Below are 19,309 nucleotides of genomic sequence, written 5' to 3' on the forward strand. Positions count from 1 at the left end.
CTGTAAAAGAAAATCTATAAAAAAACTTAAAAAGTCACCCAGTAACACACATTTACAAACCTTATGCAAAAACACACGAAATCAACTAACAACAAAAATTCGTATACACTACTACTTCCAAAAATTCAGGGAATACAACGACAACATGGAGCAAACATGGGCTACACTCAACGAATTAGTAACTCGAAAAAAGGAAACTTCAGCACAAGATTTTATTGCATAAAGCTTAGGTCAGGACACAAACCAAGAGGAACTAGAAGACTCGTTCAACCATAATATCACAGAACTAAAAAAAAAAAAAAAAAAAAAAAAAACTACCAACGATAAAAAAAAAATACCGACACAAAAGTCAACAAGAAACAAACGATTTACTCTATTTTCCCGTTAACAAAACAGGAACTGAAAAAAGCACTCCTACAACTAAAACTAAAGACCACTCCAGGAATAGACAAAATAAGATTCACAGACATTATAACACATCTGATTTTTTCACTCATCTTTGAACAAATAAATCCAATACTTTTGAGACTTGTGAACATAATATTCGATATACACTAATATACAAACAAGGTAAAAGAAACGAAACTCAGAACTACAGACCAATAGCTACCCTACCAGTCATCTCAAAAATTCTAGAGAAAATAACACACACTTCTGGTGTGTGTGTGTTATTTTCTCTAGAATTTTTTTTATTTATTAGAAGACATCGCCGACTCAATAAACAAAGCTCTCGACAAAAACAAGTAAAACTCTTCCAAGTAAAAGACATTATTCCCACCTATATCACGGTATCCGCTAATCCCTACTCAGATATATTACAGTCTATACAAACACATCAAACAGCCACCTTATAAAATTAGGAACATTACCCGGAAAATTTTGTCAACAGTGATTTGGACACCTTATATGCAACAACCAATATCCGACCAGCACATGGCGACACGCACAGAATACATTAAAAACCTGAAACACTACATAACATTAACAAGGAATTATTTCAAAATTACCTATCGAAACAACAGAGGCACATTTTATTATTATTATTATTATTCCTGACACCTCCAAGGAGTCCGAAGACTCATCGCGGGAGGATACCTACAACTGTCTCAACCACTACATCGAACTTTTACTACGAATCATCTCCATCAACGCCATCTATGGCCCACCACAACTAGTATTTTTTGTCTGTAAATTGCGTGTGTTCTGAAGGGCCGATTTGTCTGTATGCGGGATGAAAAATCCGAGTTTCCGGGAGAAAAACCCTGCTACCCCCGTATGAGATCGGCTAACTCACCTTCGATTGAAATCGTCTAGATAAAGATTCCTCCCGTCACTACGAGAATCCAACTTAGGCCTGTTCCAATCGAAGGGCGCAATGTACAGCGTATATCGTATAACACGACCTAGAACAATTCTCTACATCCCTACACCCTTCAACAACTCATACGGTTCTTTTGTGAGATCACATCAGATATCAACGCACCTCAACAACCTACCAAGAAATTTAAAATACACAGATAACTACATAACATTAAAAAAACGAACTCTGGAAAATACACCAACAAAGATAATACACCATTAACACTAATATACACATCACAAATCACCAGCATCCAATTCCTACATCCAATGCATAAACAGTAACAACAACACAAATAGTGAAGGCTAAATCCCACTCTCTTCATAAAAACTAACCCAAGCATCGAAGTAGGTGGGATTAACTTGCCTCACTCATCTACACGTAAGCCTTATAATCAAATGTAGAAATGTAAAACGGACAGTAAAGTATATAAAACAATAAAGAAAGAATATACTGAAGATACTGATTATTATGTGATAATAAAAAAAAGTAGCATGAAAAAAATAATGTAATAAACTGTTCTTATTATTAAAAAATATGTAAATAATGAGTTTACATTGTATGTTTGTGAGAAATAGGAAATATATGATTTTTTATGTATAAATACTGTTGTATAATCAGTCTTTCTCAAACTTTGAAAAAAAAAAGTAAATTACATGTAATATTATATAATTTGTGTAACTCTGAACTATATAATTGTAAATTAGTTTCTCTGATTGTTATTTTAGGCCTGTGTAGCTCAGGGGAAGTAACGCTGCGTCCTCTGCACTTGGTCGCTCGAAGTCAGACTTAAGTTCAAGTCTAGTCGCCGACTGGAGGAACTGTTTCTAAGCCTTTCTTCGACCGGTTTTCGAGTTAGTAGATCTTTGGCACAGCAATCGGGTTTTTTCTCCCTGAAACTTGGGTTTTTTTATCCCGTAAACTCAAGAAAATCGACCTTAGTACCCACTTTGTTTCAGACTGTAACATATCTTGTTAGAGTTAGGTACCAAGAGATGGCAGCACTTGTTTTCCAGCCTCTTCATCGATGGCTGCTATAATTAGTGGTAAAAAGGGGATAGCTATCTCTGATTATCTACCGGTGGAGACTGAACTGAACTGCTCACTCAGTCTCCAGACGCTAGAGAGGGTATAAAAGTCTCGCCTATTCCCTATAATGGAATAAAAGGCGTTAACTGATTTATATATTTTATTGTTATTTTAAAAGATAACAAAACATATGTTAATATCATTATAATTGAAATTTCATTATATGTGCCACTTAATGCTGAACCTTGTAAAATAATATACTGAATGTTACTCGAGATGATAATTGTATACATCACATGCAAATATTTGAGAGATGAATAAAAAAAATATTATTATTATTATTATTATTATTATTATAGTCTTCTCTAGAAACGGTCTTGTAATGTTATGAAAATTATTATATGATATCTGCATCCCTAGCTCTTGGCAGCCTGTAGAAAGACGGTTCTAAATGCTCTTTAGAAGAGTCTTTTTTTAAGCCTTTATTTGACGGCTTTCTGAGTTTGTCGATCTCTGGTAGTAGATGTATTATTTTCTTTAGAAAATCGGATTATAATTATGCAAATGAAGAAAATGGACTTTAGAAATTACATTATTTCAGAAAACAATATCTAGTGTTAATGTTAGGTTCCACGAGATGGTGGCAGTTGTCTGCTTAACTCTCTTTTCTTGACGTAAATTAGAAAATATATACGATCATGGGCCAGCAATCCCTGATTGGTTCCCCTGAGATTTCAAAAACATAGCCCTAATGGTCTCTCCTTCTTCCTTTGGGGATAATGAAAGGTGTTAGCAGATTTTGGTTTAAACTTGATAATTGTATTATCTCACGTCATATGATCATATAATTATCAAAGAACTTTGAATCTAGGAGTTGTTTAGTAACAGAAATGACTGTTTTGCAGTAATTTTATTCAATATAAATGGTCTATTAAGTCAATTCGCAAATTTTAATGAATATCCTAAATTTCAAATTTTATTATATGCCATCATCCTGTGCAAATCATTGATAGCATTTGGAATAATTTTCCAAAATTTCTAGTTTAAATGATTCAACTAAAATAAATCGATCGCTTGGTCATCTTGTGAGCAGTTTAAATTCCTATCTCTATTAAATTTAATAGAAATGCTTCAGACTGGTGATGCAAAACTATTTATTGAAGAATATTCAAAATCCATCATTATTTCAAAGAAAGAGAGAGAGACTTCTGCGTGGCCGCTCAAAGAATCCTTTCCTGACTTCGGTCGTAGAGGTACTTCTTTTAACCCTTTGTTCAACTGGTTCCCGGATTAGTCAATTTCTGGCACATTCAAGTGGGAATTCGGGTTTTCTCCAGTAAACTCAATAAATTCTACCGTAGACTCCAACTATTTTATACACTATTATATAAAACACTATTTTAGACAATAATATACTTCGATTCCCGTGGGTATTGAAAATAGTAGCATTTTTCGCTTCTATTTACCGGGTGCCGTTTATAATTAATGATCGTTTTGGCTGAGATCTCTCACTTTCTGTGAGTGACTACTGGTTGCAATTGAACTTCTTCTTCAACCTTCAATAGTTTTTCTTTTTATGGCTCTACAGCCGAAATAGAGACTTGGACTTCTGAATTTGTTGCCTCCAACCCCGTCTTTGAAAAACTTTTACTTATCTAGTTTTGACATTATAAAATGACCTTGCTTAGTCTCTCTGTAAGTGACAAAAGTCGTGTAGCGGATTTTTTTTTTTTTTTTCATTCTCGTAACCTTTCAAGTTTATTATGAAGGCTTTAATTAAGTTTCAAATATTTATTTCGCTTAGAAATAGCGATGATTTTTTTGATAGCCTTTCAAACGGTTCTGTTACAAACAAAATGGCAAGAAAAGTGCCTTGACAAATGCAGTACAGTATTTATAAATATTCAAAATACTAAAATTCGACAAATTCATTAAAGGCAGAATCCTCGAATAAAATGAATCGCTAAAACTATATCATGAATAATATTTTAAATTAAGGGGATATTGGGGGATATAAAATATTGTTTATATCGCCGAAATGAAGCTTATTAGCTCTTTATATTTAAGTAACTATATCATGAATTTTATCTATTTCAGTATAACGAAATCTTAATAGATATTTTCGCCAAACCACTTTTATTAATGCACAGTCTTTTAACGAAATACATGTTTACATGAAACATGACGTTATTATTTAAAATTATTACTACTTTCATAAAAAATAAGTTAACATTATTTGATAATTTGTTTCCTTCAGCAATATGAAATTTTAGATAAAGTTTCATATTTACAAACATTTTATTTGCAATATACTTTGAAAGTGCATTGGTATCGAGGGTGATTGAAACGCGTTTTATTTAAAATTTTATCTGGCGTGTGGTCGAAAATTCGCTAATTTTAGTGTACAATAATGTATTTAAATTCTTAACGTTAAATGCATGCAAATATGCCTATGAATTTTGACAGATGTGATTTTTATTTATTAATATTAATACGGGAAAAGTTATGTATGCTTTTCCCAAAATTGGCACATGAAATAGCTGGTAATTTGTAGTTTTTCGTGTAATGGTATGTACGTCATTCGTTTTGTTATATTATTTGCCGGCAAAGGTTGGTCGATTTGTAGAGCCTCTGCTACTAATGGCTCACGAAAAAAAAAAAAAAAGTTAAGCAAGTTTGAGCGCAGTTAGTATTTGGAAGGGATCAATCGTTCGATGCTGTTGACACACTCTCCCTCGATGAGTCTTTGGACTCCCTGGAGGTGTCACTTAATAATAATAATAATTGTTATTAAGAGAGACTTTAAGGGAGTCAGAAACTCATCGAGGGATGCCACAAAATACACCAGTTATCATACTTCTTGAATTCATTCACACTGCTTGCACACACACAACATCTAATGGCAATCCATTCCAATCAAACGCCACCCTGTTCGAGAAAAATTGAGCTCTCATCTCCTTGTTGATGACGTTCATTCTCATCTTCCAAAGATACCCTCTAGTCTTTCACCCACCCTGATAAAAGGAAAAATTCCATCTACTGATATTTTGTATGACTCTTGCAGAAGTTTGTAAGTCTCAACCATATCAACCCTCTTTCTCTTGTTTGCTAATGTGTGCTCTCCACAGATTCTCAATCTGTCTTCATAAGTTATATTTTACAATCCAAATATCATTTTTGACACACTCTCCACTGTATCAGAATTGCCACAGAAACCAGCTCTGCACTCAGTAGTCCAAGTAAGGCCTTGTCGAGGGAGGCCACATGCACCAGCTATCATACTTGTTCTTGAATTCATTTACGCTGCTCTCATACTCAACATCCAGTGGCTCTATGCCTCAATGAGCTCAATAAATTCACTGATTAGATATTTTATTCACTGATTCACTGCTACCTAATCAATGTTTGGATAATTAAAATCGCCTGTTATGATTACGCTTTTTGTGCCTATCATCTGTATTTATTATTATTGTTACCTCCAAGACCTCATGGAGTCAAAGACTTATCTGGAAGGTCCTTTTATCACACACACATCTCATCATACCGTGTCTTAAACACACTCAAACTCCTTACAGACACCACACTCTCAGGCAAGGCATTCTAATCATTCGCAACTCTGCATGAAAAAAACCTGCCTCTCACACCCTCTTTATACAGTTTTCAGGGATTACCTCTGATCTCCCACTATTCTCTGTAGAACTTCTCCACCTTGATCCTATTATAACCCCTTACCAACTTGTAGGTCTCTATCATAGGTCTCAACTAATATTACAATCATAGGTCTCAACTCTAACTGGATTCAAGTTATCTGGTATCATTAGCAGCATGCTTCCCTTTCTCCTATCCTGTGTATCCTTTCTATAAATACTGTACCCTTTATACTCCCCTCTTCCTCCTGTCCACCAGACACTGTAAATTACATCTGCTCAATCTTTCCTCATACTCGACATTCCAGAGGTCAGAAACTATCTTAGTCAGTCGCCTTTGGACCCTTTCCATTTGGTGATGCATTTCTTCATCATTAGCAAATGATCCACCAGGTCTGTAACAACACATTGCTATGTATTTGATCTTGTTCGAGTCCATCTCACGGCAGATGGCTTCAAACTGACTGCCATATGAAAAACTGTTACTAATATTACAATCATAGGTCTCAACTCTAACTGGATTCAAGTTATCTGGTATCATTAGCAGCATGCTTCCCTTTCTCCTATCCTGTGTATCCTTCCTATAAATACTGTACCCTTTACACTCAATACCAGTTATTATGCAATTTTTTTTTTTTTCCCTATTGAAAACAGAGGTAAGTGAAAGATGTGAATATCATTACTATTAACATAACATCCGATGCAAGGAAGCAAAGCAATCGATTGTGGTACATAATCATAAATTTTGAGAGCAGAAATGTTCCTAATAATCTTATACAATAAATTCAGTTAGCTAAGTTTAAGAGAAAGATCATGAACACAGGTAGTTAGGTAAGGGGGGGGGGGGATGTTTAGAATAATGGATGAAGAAGCCAAGGCCGTAAGGCCAGTTGGTATTTACGTTCCCTAATTGTGTGTGTGTTCTTCACAGTTGAAACACACACCTCCATATGAGATCACCTGACACCCTTGACAAGATTGGAATTCAGTTATTTCCATCCAAAGGGCACTTTACTAAACAGTTAATTTTGGGCCAAGAACAGCTGTGCTTGCAGATAGTGTGTAAGTAATCATGATCTGTATGTAGACATTTAAGATGCAGTTGATTGGAGGAAGTATGGCATGAGAGGAAAAAATGGATATGAAAACGAGAAAAGATGGACATTTTTAAATGGTTGCCAAAGAAGTTATCATTCCTTAATGAACAGTGTATTTAAGTGAAAAGTGTAAGGAAAAGATGTGAATATCAGAATGTCATGGAAAAGTGGTAGAGGAGATGACTTTGAACAGGCAGGATTGGATGGATACTTATGTGAATGTGGATACTGCTTATTGGAATTGTCTAATGGTGAGAATAGTATCAAGAGAGGAAGGAGTAGAATAGTTCAAATATTAGAAGTGAGTGGAACTGCAAGTGTATGTAGTATTAAGCTATCTGTATATTAATAAGACATCTTTAGAACACCACTTTGTTACAATACACAAGCGACAATGAGCACAGGAAACAGTTCAAATTATTATTATTATTCGTGACACCTCCAAGGAGTCTGAAGACTCATCACAGGAGGACACCTACTGTACAACTCTCCGTCTCAACATACCGTTGTTCTTTCAATTGTCTATGAAGGCACTTATTGTAGCAGGCATTTTCTATTCAAATTGTTCATTTCTATTTAAGTTGTTTTCTACAGTCATCATGTGTATTGTGGCACCTGAAAAGGCTAGTTAAAAAAAAAAAAAAACTAATCCAGCAAAATAATAACCAGTTAATAAAATAACATGTGGTAATACTGTTAACGTATGTTGAATAACTCATCACCTAAGCTGCCCACAAGGGTCCCCTATATTCATCTGATATGCTCCACTTACCAACTGGTTTCTCTATTATATCACCTTCTCTTATTTATCAATCTCTGTGGAGTACTTGTAATCAGTCTGTCCTATGAATTATTTACATGTGAACACAAAGTAAAGATGATAAATTTATTATAAGGCCATATATTTCAGTCTGAAAATTACAGACCATCTTCAGTGGCAAAAAACAGTTAATACAAGATAGAATGCAAACAATGGATTAATTTTCAATGGCGTGAGCTGTGTGATGTTATATTTCCGGTAACATTATGTTCTAACTGAGTAAAAGGTTAATCATAACAGTATTAAAAAAAAATTAATTATGCGATATTCTAATCAGACTTTCCCATATTTTTGATAACGATTGGCAGTCATTCTATTTTCATTTAGTCTGAAACACACCTTCTAAATCGCTCATCATCGATTTCCTGATATGTACACCCAAGGGTTGTTTGGGTTACTATGACAGCATTACATGATTAAGTTTACATTATTATTAATCTCCTATCAACAATTTTCCTCCAAATTAATGTATTACTTGTGAGCACTCCAATATTGCCATATCTAACATTTCATGTTTCTAAGGCACTTCTGACTGAATCAATCCACCTAGACCTTGGTCTTCCACTGGGTCTCTTTCCTACCATCTTGCCATCATACATCTGTTTACTAACCTTTCTTCACCCATTCTATTTAAGTGGTCATACCACTTTAGATTAGCTCTATGTTGGAGGTGTAATGGAATATTTACAGTGCTAGGAAAAACTAATTTTAAAGCTTCCAATATTTCATCTCAGTCACTGAGACATCTTCAGGGATTACAAATAACTCTTGTAACACACATTCAAATACAACACAATACCAAGTGAAACATGTAGGTGACTCTAAATTGGGATCTCTGATAATTAACGATTCCCAAATTTTGGGAAGTTTTATGCAACTGTATTTATTTAAATTTAGTTGATTTCTGAGTGCTGCTTCAAATTCTAAAAACAGTCTTTCTTTTTTGAATTTTCTATGGTGGAGAATGGTTTTTCTCCAGGAGATACCGTGGGTTGTATCCAAAACATGGTCTGCAAGGTCAGATTGACCATAACTGTGATTGCAGATGTATGATTTGTGTTCTTCTAAAGAGATGGTTGCTGATCTACTTGTCTGTCGGAAGTAAGCAAGCTTGCAGGAACAGGGTACTTTATATACTCTAAGAACAGAGAGAGGAGGAGCTGATCTTTGGTAGAAAGGATAAGGGTAGCAAGTTTACGGTGGGGCTTAAAAGCTATGTAGAGGTTGTACTTTTTTTAAGAACCTGGCTTTTTCTGATGTGCCACGGACGTGGAGGATGGTGATGGCATTTCTGAAATCTTTCTGAATAGATGGCCAGGGATTTGGAAAGCAGCTGATTATTTTTTTAATTCTGTTATCACTGTAGCCATTGTAAAGGAAGGTGTTGTGTATGTGGTTGAGTTCATTTGAAAGGGAGGTTCCACTGGAACAAGGATTGTGGACTATATTGGTCAGAGTTTTAATAATGCCATATTATTGATGTAATGGTGGGAGAGTTTATCTGCCTATGTGAGTAGGTTTTCTATATACAATGAAGGAAAGGTTGTTACCATTAGGAAGGCATGTTACTAAAGTGTCTAGGAGGGGGTAAGCTGTTGTTATTTTATTTTTCCATTGTAAACTAGATTCATGGATGTAGGCTATTGAGGTGACTGAGGAAGGAGTCTAATGTGTCTAGGCCATGAGGCCAAATAGCGAACACATTATCTACATATCTTAGCCAGATAGAAGGTTTGAGAGGAGCTGAGTCTATGACTCATTTTTCAAAATTTTCTATGTAAAAATTGGCAAGTGTGGGTGAGAGGTGGGGAACCCCTAACAATTTCCTCTCTCTGTTTGTAAATTTTGCTCTTTCAAGAAAAATAATCAGAATAACCGTCCTCTCTCAGTGCCTGGAGTATATAAATTTTTTTTTTCCTGCAAGCTGGCTTACTACGAATAGACAGGTAAATCAACAACCATCTGTTTAGAAGAACACAAATCATACATCTGCAATCACGACTACGGTCAATCTGGCCTTACAGATCATGTTTTGGATACAACTCAAGGATCTTCTGGAGAAAAACCACCATTCTCCACCATAGTAAATTCAAAAAAGAAAGACTGTTTTTAGAATCTGTGGTGACACCCAGAAATCAGCTGAATTTAAATAAATGCAGTTGTATAAAACTTCCCAAAATTTGGGAAACATTAATTATCAGAGGTCCCACTTTACATCCTAGGCTACCTACAAATGCCCATAGAGGGCACACTACTTAGATAGGACTTTAGAGTCAACCATATGTTTCTCTTAGTATTGTCTTGTATTTGTGTGTATGTTACAAGAATTATTCGTAATCCCTGAAGATGTCTCATTGACTGAGACGAAATAGTAGAAGCAGTAAAGTTAGTTTTTAATCCTTTCCTAGTGCTGTAAATATTCCATTAAACCTGCAACAGGAAGTCCCCCCCCCAACACTTGGCTACTTGGACATTCTTGAATGCTAATAATGTCAAGTCCCTTTCTAATATCTTCATTTTTAATATGATTCTGCCATTGGTTCACTCCCTTAATTTTTCTCAGAACCCGATCTGTAGTCTCTAGTCTTTGATCAAGTGCTTTATTTCTAACCCACAATTTCTCTCTAAAATAATTTCTCCCTTATTCCATATAGATTTATTCAGCTGGCTACCCACCACACCCACTTTGCTTATTCTGTTGTCTATTTCCAGATTTAACCTGTCGTTTTTACTAAAAACTGTGCCTAAATAGCTGAAATATTTTATTTGTTCTATAGACTCTCCATTCAGAATGCAACTGAAGTTTTCTATGCTCCTGCCTATTTTCATAGTTTTGGTCTTTTTATTGCTGATTTTCATGCCATATTTGTTGCAGCTTATAATTTAATTATAAGCCTTGCATAGTCCTGGGGAAATGGCATATGCATCTATAGCACTCGGCTGCCTGAAGACCATTCCAAGTTCAATTCTAGTTGTTGACTTTTTTTCTAACCCTTTCTTTGACCAGTTCCCAAAAAAACTTGCATACCCATGCTAGAAATAGATATACAAATATATTTCCTTCTGGAAACTGATTTTTGATTCCATAAACTCAAGAAAATTGACCATTGAACTTTCAACATTTCAGACAATATATTGGGTTAGGGACCATGAAATGACAATAGGTATCTTCTGTACTCTCTTCACCAGATGCTGTTTTAATATTATTGAGAGTTTGGGCCATCTATCTCTGATTGACTTAGGATGGGAATTGACTGCCCTTCAGTCTTCCAAAGGTAGACATGACTAAAATACCCTCTCCTACTTTTGAGGAATAATAGGCATTAGCAGATCGTTAGTATTATAACATTTTAATTATAAACAATTTTCGTATGTAGAATTTTATTTAGAGTATTAAAATAATTATTTTATTTTATTTTTAATCTCTCTCTCTCTCCTTGTATTGTTTGTGTAAACAATGTGTATTTATATTTTACAGAATTGTTAAACAGAAATGAAAAAGTTAACAGAAACCTGGAAACAAAAAAAACTTTTTAAATCTAAAAGCAAACCTCCTCTTCATTCTTCAGAAAATTGCTCTTCATTTGAATCGGAGCAACATACTCCAGTTTCTAAATCAAAAAGAAAGAAACACCAAAAAAAAAGGTCATCTTCTAATGATTTTAATATTACCAGTTCAAACAGATATTATACTAGAAGATCAGCATCTGTTTCTTCACAGCATTCCCCAGAATGTAGGAATGGATCTGTTAGCAATTCTTGTTTTGAGCATTTCAGGTTTGTGCTTTTATTCAAATAACATATTATTATGTGTTGAATTGATTACAGTATTTGTTGTTGTTTTGTTGATGTGATTATTTTTAATTAGTAAAATAAAACCTATTAAACCTATGGATAATCCTAACACAGAGAATGTGGTCCTGTCATTTAAAAAATAACAAGACCCAATCTTTGTGCATTTTATTCATTTAAAATGGACGAAGTGCAGTGTAATACAGAGAAGAAAAGATTTGGAATGAATGCTGTTTGACAATTTATTGCAGTTTGCAATGTAATAATCATTTTCTATCACTCATGTGCAGTAAGCAATGAATTAGTAGAAACGTGTTAAGAGTTTGGATTTAGCAAAAATTGTCCCATAATCATAAGTAATTAAATTCATTTCTCATTACTTTTGTATCATAAACATTAATTTATTGAAGCAGCTTATATATTGTATTGACAATGATTCACAAAAGATGATATACATTTATGCAATTTAATAATGCTAGAACATGATGTTGCTGTTTTGAAGCATTAGACATTTCTGATGCACTTTTTTTTCTTTCTTTCAATATTGATGTTTTTTCCTGTTAGAATTTCCATGTTATTTATCTCTTAACCTATCCATGGTACTAATGCACTGTAGGTTTACAACCTTTTGTGAGATAAATAGTCAAAGAGAAAAACTAAGTGGTAAAATTATGCACTTAGCTCTCACAATGGCACACATATATGCAATAGTGAATTCACTCTCTCTCTATGACAACTACCAGAAAGTCTAGTAGGCAGTAATGTTATGCTAAAATGTACTCACTATACCAAACTTACTACTATAATAAACTATTCCTTTTTTTGTTGAACATTTTGAAATTTGACTATATGTAGATATGTACATGTTACAAAAAAATAATTTTTCATTTTATGTATGCTAGTAAATATGCATTATTAACGATTAACATCCATTATTAATGTGAAGAATTGCTGTTCAGAAGAAGATTAGGAATGACTAAAACATCAAAGACTTGTCTAAATCTGGATGAAAGGATGGATCTATCTCCATGGGAACAAAGTTGAGGATTTTGGATGCAGCTGTTTTTCCTACAGCGACTTACAGATGTGAGATTTGGAACCTAAAGAAGTCAGATAAAAAAGGATTGCTGCTTTTGAGATGTAGTGTTACAGAAGATTGTTGAGGATATCATATACTGAAAGGCAGACAAATGGATGAGTGTTGGAAAGGATCAGTAGAACTTTAATGCTCCTTAAGGATATTGACAGAAGAAAGTTGAAATACTTTGGACACATTGAAAGGATTGAAGGAAGACTTCTCAAACAGTAATAGAAGGTAAAATTCCAGGAAAAAAAAGGAAGGAGTATACTGTCATTGAGATGTACACACAGTAGATTCCCAGTATACAGTTCCCCCCCCCCCCCGATTATTTTTCCAGAGTTGTTGAGAATTTCCCTAGATAAGAAGTAAAAAGAATATGTAATTAGCTTAGTATTTATTATTCATTATTATGCAGGATTTATAAAATGACACAAATTTATGGATTTTATACAACTTATAAAATTTTATGAAGTTTATACATTATTAGTATAGTAACAACTCTGGAAAAATCTAGAGTATTGTTATTGTACTTTTTAATTTTTAAAATGTTATTACTTTTTAAAAACTAAAACTGAAGAAGAGAGTTTGATCCCTTGATTGACCTTCCTGTATATAATATTCCATAAGTTTTGAAGCATCATTTTGTCTGGAAGAATTGTGCTTTCCTTTTGCTTCATGTATTCTGTTTGGAATTCAGTATGATGTAGTGCTGTGACTGGTTTGCTTAGCTGGTAACCTCTTTTGGATATTTTTTTATTTCAGAATTGATTTTCACTTCCTTCCCATTAATTAAATGTTACATAATTTTGTGAAATCAGGGTAGTGATTTTGGAGTTTTGATAAATAGGAATCTGAATTTGATTGAAGAAACAGCTATTTTCCTTTTAAATATTGTGGGAAAAAGTCATCTGAATCCTCAGAAATAAATAAGAAAATCATCTATGTAGTCTATATAGTTGTAAAACTGACAGAATAATGAAAAGTCTTGTTATTGGAATCATGTTGATGAAACATAACTGAGAAAAAAAAAACAGAGAAAGAATCCTTGAGTTTTAAAGTGCATATTCAAATACTATATGAATTTCTTTTCATTTCTACTTGTTCCTGATCTGCTCATGATTAATCAGAAGTCTGCTGTATGGTATTTCTTTAATAAGAAAAGTTGGATCTTACTGAGCATGTCATGAACATGGACCAGAAGACATTGTTATCCATGTTATTCAGCATTCTTTTGATGTCTGACAGGTGACCAGAGGAAACATGCAGAATACAGTTTTTGGTAGTCTTGGAGTGCTTTGTCTTGATCTGATCTGATCATCGGTGCAAGAGTTAGAAGAGAAGAACAATACTAGGAGGTCAGCCAGGTTATACCAGGATGGTATCATCTTGTCATCAGAGAGAGAGAGAGAGAGAGATTGAAACATTAATAGAGAAATTGTGCACATTAGCCTTTGTGAGAGACCAGAATGCTCAACTGCTATTTGAACAGAAGGCAAGTTTATTGCACTTTGTCCTTCCAAGGATTTAAATTAGCTAGTGGTCTCTTTGCAGCTACTGTGTGACTAGGCTGAGTGAGATGCTGAAGCTTTGATTTCAGCATGCAGAATTCTTTTCTTTAAATATTTCGTTACTATTATTGAAAAATCGAGGTTCAAATTGGTGATTTTCGCCTTGTATGGTATGGGGAGAGGCCTTCATTTCAGTAATTGCTTGCTCCCTATTCTCATTTCAGAATTGCTTTCTATGTCCCAAACTTATTTAATTTACAGTTTGCCTTTTCAGCATGAATGACAAAAAAAAAAATCCTTTCTGTGTAGATTTTATATTTGTAATATTGCTTGAATGGTCTACCTTTTGTGTAACAGATTTTTATGTGCTGCCTCTGTTTGTCAACAGTTACTTGAGTGCCACAACCATGAGAAACACATGGGTGTGACACCTTGGTAATCTCTAAAGTATAATTTAGTAATTATGCTTTTAAGACTTTGTAAAATTCCTTGAATCACAGAACTTTCCCTTTATATATTGTGGTGTTACTATTTATTAACACTTGGATTGAATTATTTGTAATCCATCTGTAGCAAATTAATAGTGTTACACTGGAATATAAAGAAATAGAAGAGTGAATATATTTATTTTGGACTATTTTAATTCAAAGTTTTTTGTCCCCCCCCCCCACATATTTATAGAAGTGGAAAGGAAATTGAAATCTCAAAGAATGCCAGAGAAAATTTATGTAACAATTTAAAGGTAAGTTTTACTTACATAAGTCATTTTAAATGTTTTCTACTCTCAGTTTAGTCTCCAAAAATTGTCACACTCACATCCAGGAAATCACCTATAATGATTTCACCCATCAAGTGACATGCCTAAAACTGAATGAATAAACTTAACTGACTCATTCTGTGCAGTGATTATTTCAATATACATTTAATTCTTATTTTTAGAGGAACCTATGGCATAGTATAATTATTAAAATCAACATGTAAGTCCACAGTAATAACTTTAATTAATAAATAAGGTAGATATTTCGTACTAAAACTAATAGTACGTCTTCACTGTTACAAACAGATAGGAATAGAATACAAGTAACGAACATTCAGTGGATCACCTATTAAAATACAATGTTGTCGCGAGCTAGGAAATGAAAGAAATTAATAAATAATTAATATTTAAGATAATTAGTTTTTTAACGATTACATAAAATAAAAGTCTCCCAGATCTTCGAGAGAGAGAGAGGCAATCATTTCGATTTAAATTCGGTCAGCGTAAAAAAAAGCTTCACAACTTTCTTTAAAGAGGCTTTCATATTTGAACCTGCATCTATGAAGGAGAATAGCTTTATCCCACTGGATATTATGGGTAGTGGTAATACTGTGTTGTGCTAGACCAGACTTCTGAGGTTTGTTGTAATCAATATAATAATGATGTTCTTTAATTCTTTTTTCCACAGAATGGCCAGTTTGTCAAAAATAAGAAACATCGCATTCACAAGGAATTTGGTAAATGCCAGCCAAAGACAGAGATGATAGTTTATCTTTTGTAGACGGCAATAAGGAAGAAATTTTGTTGATAGGAATATAAGTGGGAATCAATTGGTACTTTTTTAAAATTCTACCTGTAGGTTCTGATATTCCTGGAATGTAGGGGATCGGAACTCTGCGAACTGTTGAAGAAACCTTAGGTATTGGAACATAAGATTCAGTTATCTGTTGGATTTGATTATTAGATTCCATTTTTTTTTTAATGATGGAAAGTTCTTGTTGTAAGATTTCTGGAGAAGAGCAAACTTTATGTGCCCTATTAATTAGAGATTTAAGAATGCCAAATTTTTGAGATGTATGGTTAGCAGATTTTTTATGAATGTATCTGCTAGTAAATGTGGGCTTTCGAAAGATGCTTGTAGATAAGGTACCAGAAGAAGTTTGAGTAAGCAGGATGTCCAAAAATGATAAAGTATCAGAATTTTTCTTTTCCATGGTGAATTGGATACAAGGATGAAGACTATTTATCTGTTGTAGAAAGGTGGAAAGCTCATCTTCGATATGTGACCAAACGACAAAAACATCATCGACATAACGATACCAAAGAGATGGTTGAGAGTGAATGGATGAAAACATAGTCTCTTCGAATTGTTTCAAAAAATAGTTAGCCAAAGGTGGAGACAAAGGACTACCCATGACAGTACCTTCAACTTGTTTTTCCAACTAAAATAACCTGAATGAATAACAAATTCGAAAATCTTTGCGATATCTGGAGGGTAATCTTCATATAATAAATTGACTGTGTTGGCTAATTGGATATTGGTAAACAGAGATACAATGTCGAAACTGACTAACAATTCAGACTATTTCATTTTTAAATCCTTGATTTTTTCCAGGAAATCTGTTGAATTTTTTATGTAGGATCTGGAATGTCCAGTGGGAGCACTTAAAGAATGAGACAAGACTTTTGCAATTCGGTAAGTAGGAGAATCAGTGCAATTCACAATTGGTCATACTGGATAGCCTTCTTTATGGATTTTCGGGAGACCATATAGATGGGGAGATCTTCCAAAGTAGGTGCGTAATTTATCCACATAATTTGGGTCCCGACTGATGACCTCATCAAGTAATTTATTTAATCGTTTAATCTGTGAATTTGTAGGATTATGCGTGATCTCTTTGTAGGTAGAGGTGTCTTCTTCTGGTATCTTATCTACAAGCATCTTTTGAAAGCCCACATTTACTGGCAGATACATTCATAAAAAGTCTGCTCACCATACATCTCAAAAATTTGACATTCTTAAATCTCTAATTTTTAGGGCACATAAAGTTTGCTCTTCTCCAGAAATCTTAGAACAAGAACTTTCCATCATTAAAAAGTTAATGGAATCTAATAATTACCACCCTAATCAAATCCAACAGATAATTGAATCTTATGTTCCAATACCTAAGGTTTCTTCAACAGTTTGCAGAGTTCCAATCCCCTACATTTCAGGAATCTCAGAACCTATAGGTAGAATTTTGAAAAAGTACCAATTGATTCCCACTTATATTCCTATCATTCCCACTTCTTCAACAGTTTGCAGAGTTCCAATCCCCTACATTTCAGGAATCTCAGAACCTATAGGTAGAATTTTGAAAAAGTACCAATTGATTCCCACTTATATTCCTATCAACAAAATTTCTTCCTTATTGCCTTCTACAAAAGATAAACTGTCATCTCTGTCTTTGGCTGGTGTTTACCAAATTCCTTGTGAATGCGATGTTTCTTATTTTGGACAAACTGGCTGTTCTGTGGGAAAAAAAAAAGAATCAAAGAACATCAGTATTATATTGATTATAACAAATCTCAGAAGTCTGGTCTAGCACAGTATTACCACTACCCATAATATCCAGTGGGATAAAGCTATTCTCCTTCATAGATGCAGGTTCAAATATGAATGACTCTTTAAAGAAAGTTGTGAAGCTTTTTTACACCGACCGAATTTAAATCGAAATGATTGCCTCTCTCTCAAAGATCTGGGAGACTTTTATTTTATGTAATCATTAAAAAACTAATTATCTTAAATAATAATTATTTATTAATTTCTTTCATTTCCTAGCTCGTGACAACATTGTATTTTAATAGGTGATCCACTGAATGTTCGTTACTTGTATTCTATTCCTATCTGTTTGTAACACTGAAGATGTACTATTAGTTTTAGTATGAAATATCTACCTTATTTATTAATTAAAGTTATTGCTGTGGACTTTTAATAAATATACATTTAAGCTGATATCGCTGACAGACTGTCTAATTTTCTTCTTTTAACAGAGTTCAGTTTTATAAATACACTGTTTCATTTAATGGAACTTTAAACATTCTTCATTATTCGATACTAAAGGTGAAGACAGTCTTCTTAAATGGCAGGAAATTTCAAGTAGAATGATGTGGGCAAAAATGGCAAAATGGGAAATTAAACAATGAGACTTACTTGTTCCTATGGTATCAGTGAGTGAATGTTCCACTAAAGAAGAAGAGAAAACAATTTTGAGTTAACATAAGGGGGAAAAAAAGGAAAAGATGGCCCATGCTGATCTAAACAGCAGAGTAGGAAATGAATACCAAACATATCAAAATTGTTTGGAAAATTTAGAAAAATGAGCAAAGCTAATTATAAGGTATCTGCTGGATTTCTGTTCAGGACATGGACTAGTCATTACTAACATCATGTTCCAACATAAAGATGTGTACATAACTTGATGAGAAGACGACAACGCAGGCATGATCAGATGCCTTGGAAATATCAAGAGCAAACACAAGTTTCATTACTTTCAAGAGTGTTCAGGTGAGGGAAGCAGGCTGGATAAATGTTTAGTTCCTTGCTGTTGTGTAGATGTCAGATGGGTATAACAGTGTTGGAATGTCCTCTTGTCTATATGGTCTGCCATCTTGTTGTAATGTTGTTCTTAATAAAATAAATTAATTGCTGGTTGATTACTAATCAAAATATAGGGAAATTTATATTTATACTGTGCCACCCTATATTTAAATTAGTCTATGTTAAATAGTAGAATCAATCTTCAATTAACTCAGCAGTCTCCTTATTCATACAGGCCGAATTTAATAATTTTCACTTAGGGCTCCCACAAGGTTTGAAGTTTTTATGAACAGTGCAATGAAAAAGAATCAGGCACACACAATATTGAAATCAACAAAACAAAACATTTAATGCAAGGTTATATGACAAATACATAAATTTTAACTCCGAAAATAAGACAATACAATTAACTTAGTTCGTCAGGTCAAAACATTCATATTAAATTAGACTTCAAATCTTTAGACACAAAATTCACAGTTCTCTCAATTACAAAGATTGTTCACGCTGATCAATACTACAGAATTTCTTGCTAAATAAATTTCCTGGTATCACTCTATTACACTCTATACTTAACATTTAGCAAGCACTTATAACATTAATAATCGCGGCAGTTATTGCTTCAAGGGGAATTATTTTCA

General features: G+C 33.7%; 1 protein-coding gene across 1 annotated transcript in view; it reads left to right on the forward strand.

The window, feature by feature from the left end:
* Positions 1-4,776: 4,776 nt before the first annotated feature.
* Positions 4,777-19,309, forward strand: part of PolQ (DNA polymerase theta) — a 379,759-nt gene continuing 365,226 nt past the window's right edge. Inside the window, exons 1-3 of the mRNA XM_090409009.1 lie at positions 4,777-4,957; positions 11,432-11,730; positions 15,016-15,076. Of these exons, the coding sequence (XP_090265135.1) occupies positions 11,447-11,730; positions 15,016-15,076 (345 nt within the window). The 5' untranslated portion in view covers positions 4,777-4,957; positions 11,432-11,446. The remainder of the gene's footprint in view (positions 4,958-11,431; positions 11,731-15,015; positions 15,077-19,309) is intronic.

Source organism: Typopeltis vanoorti, chromosome 19 (genome assembly GCF_054136105.1).
Source record: "Typopeltis vanoorti isolate ZY-2024b chromosome 19, IOZ_Tvanoo_1.0, whole genome shotgun sequence".
NCBI lineage: Eukaryota > Metazoa > Arthropoda > Arachnida > Uropygi > Thelyphonidae > Typopeltis > Typopeltis vanoorti.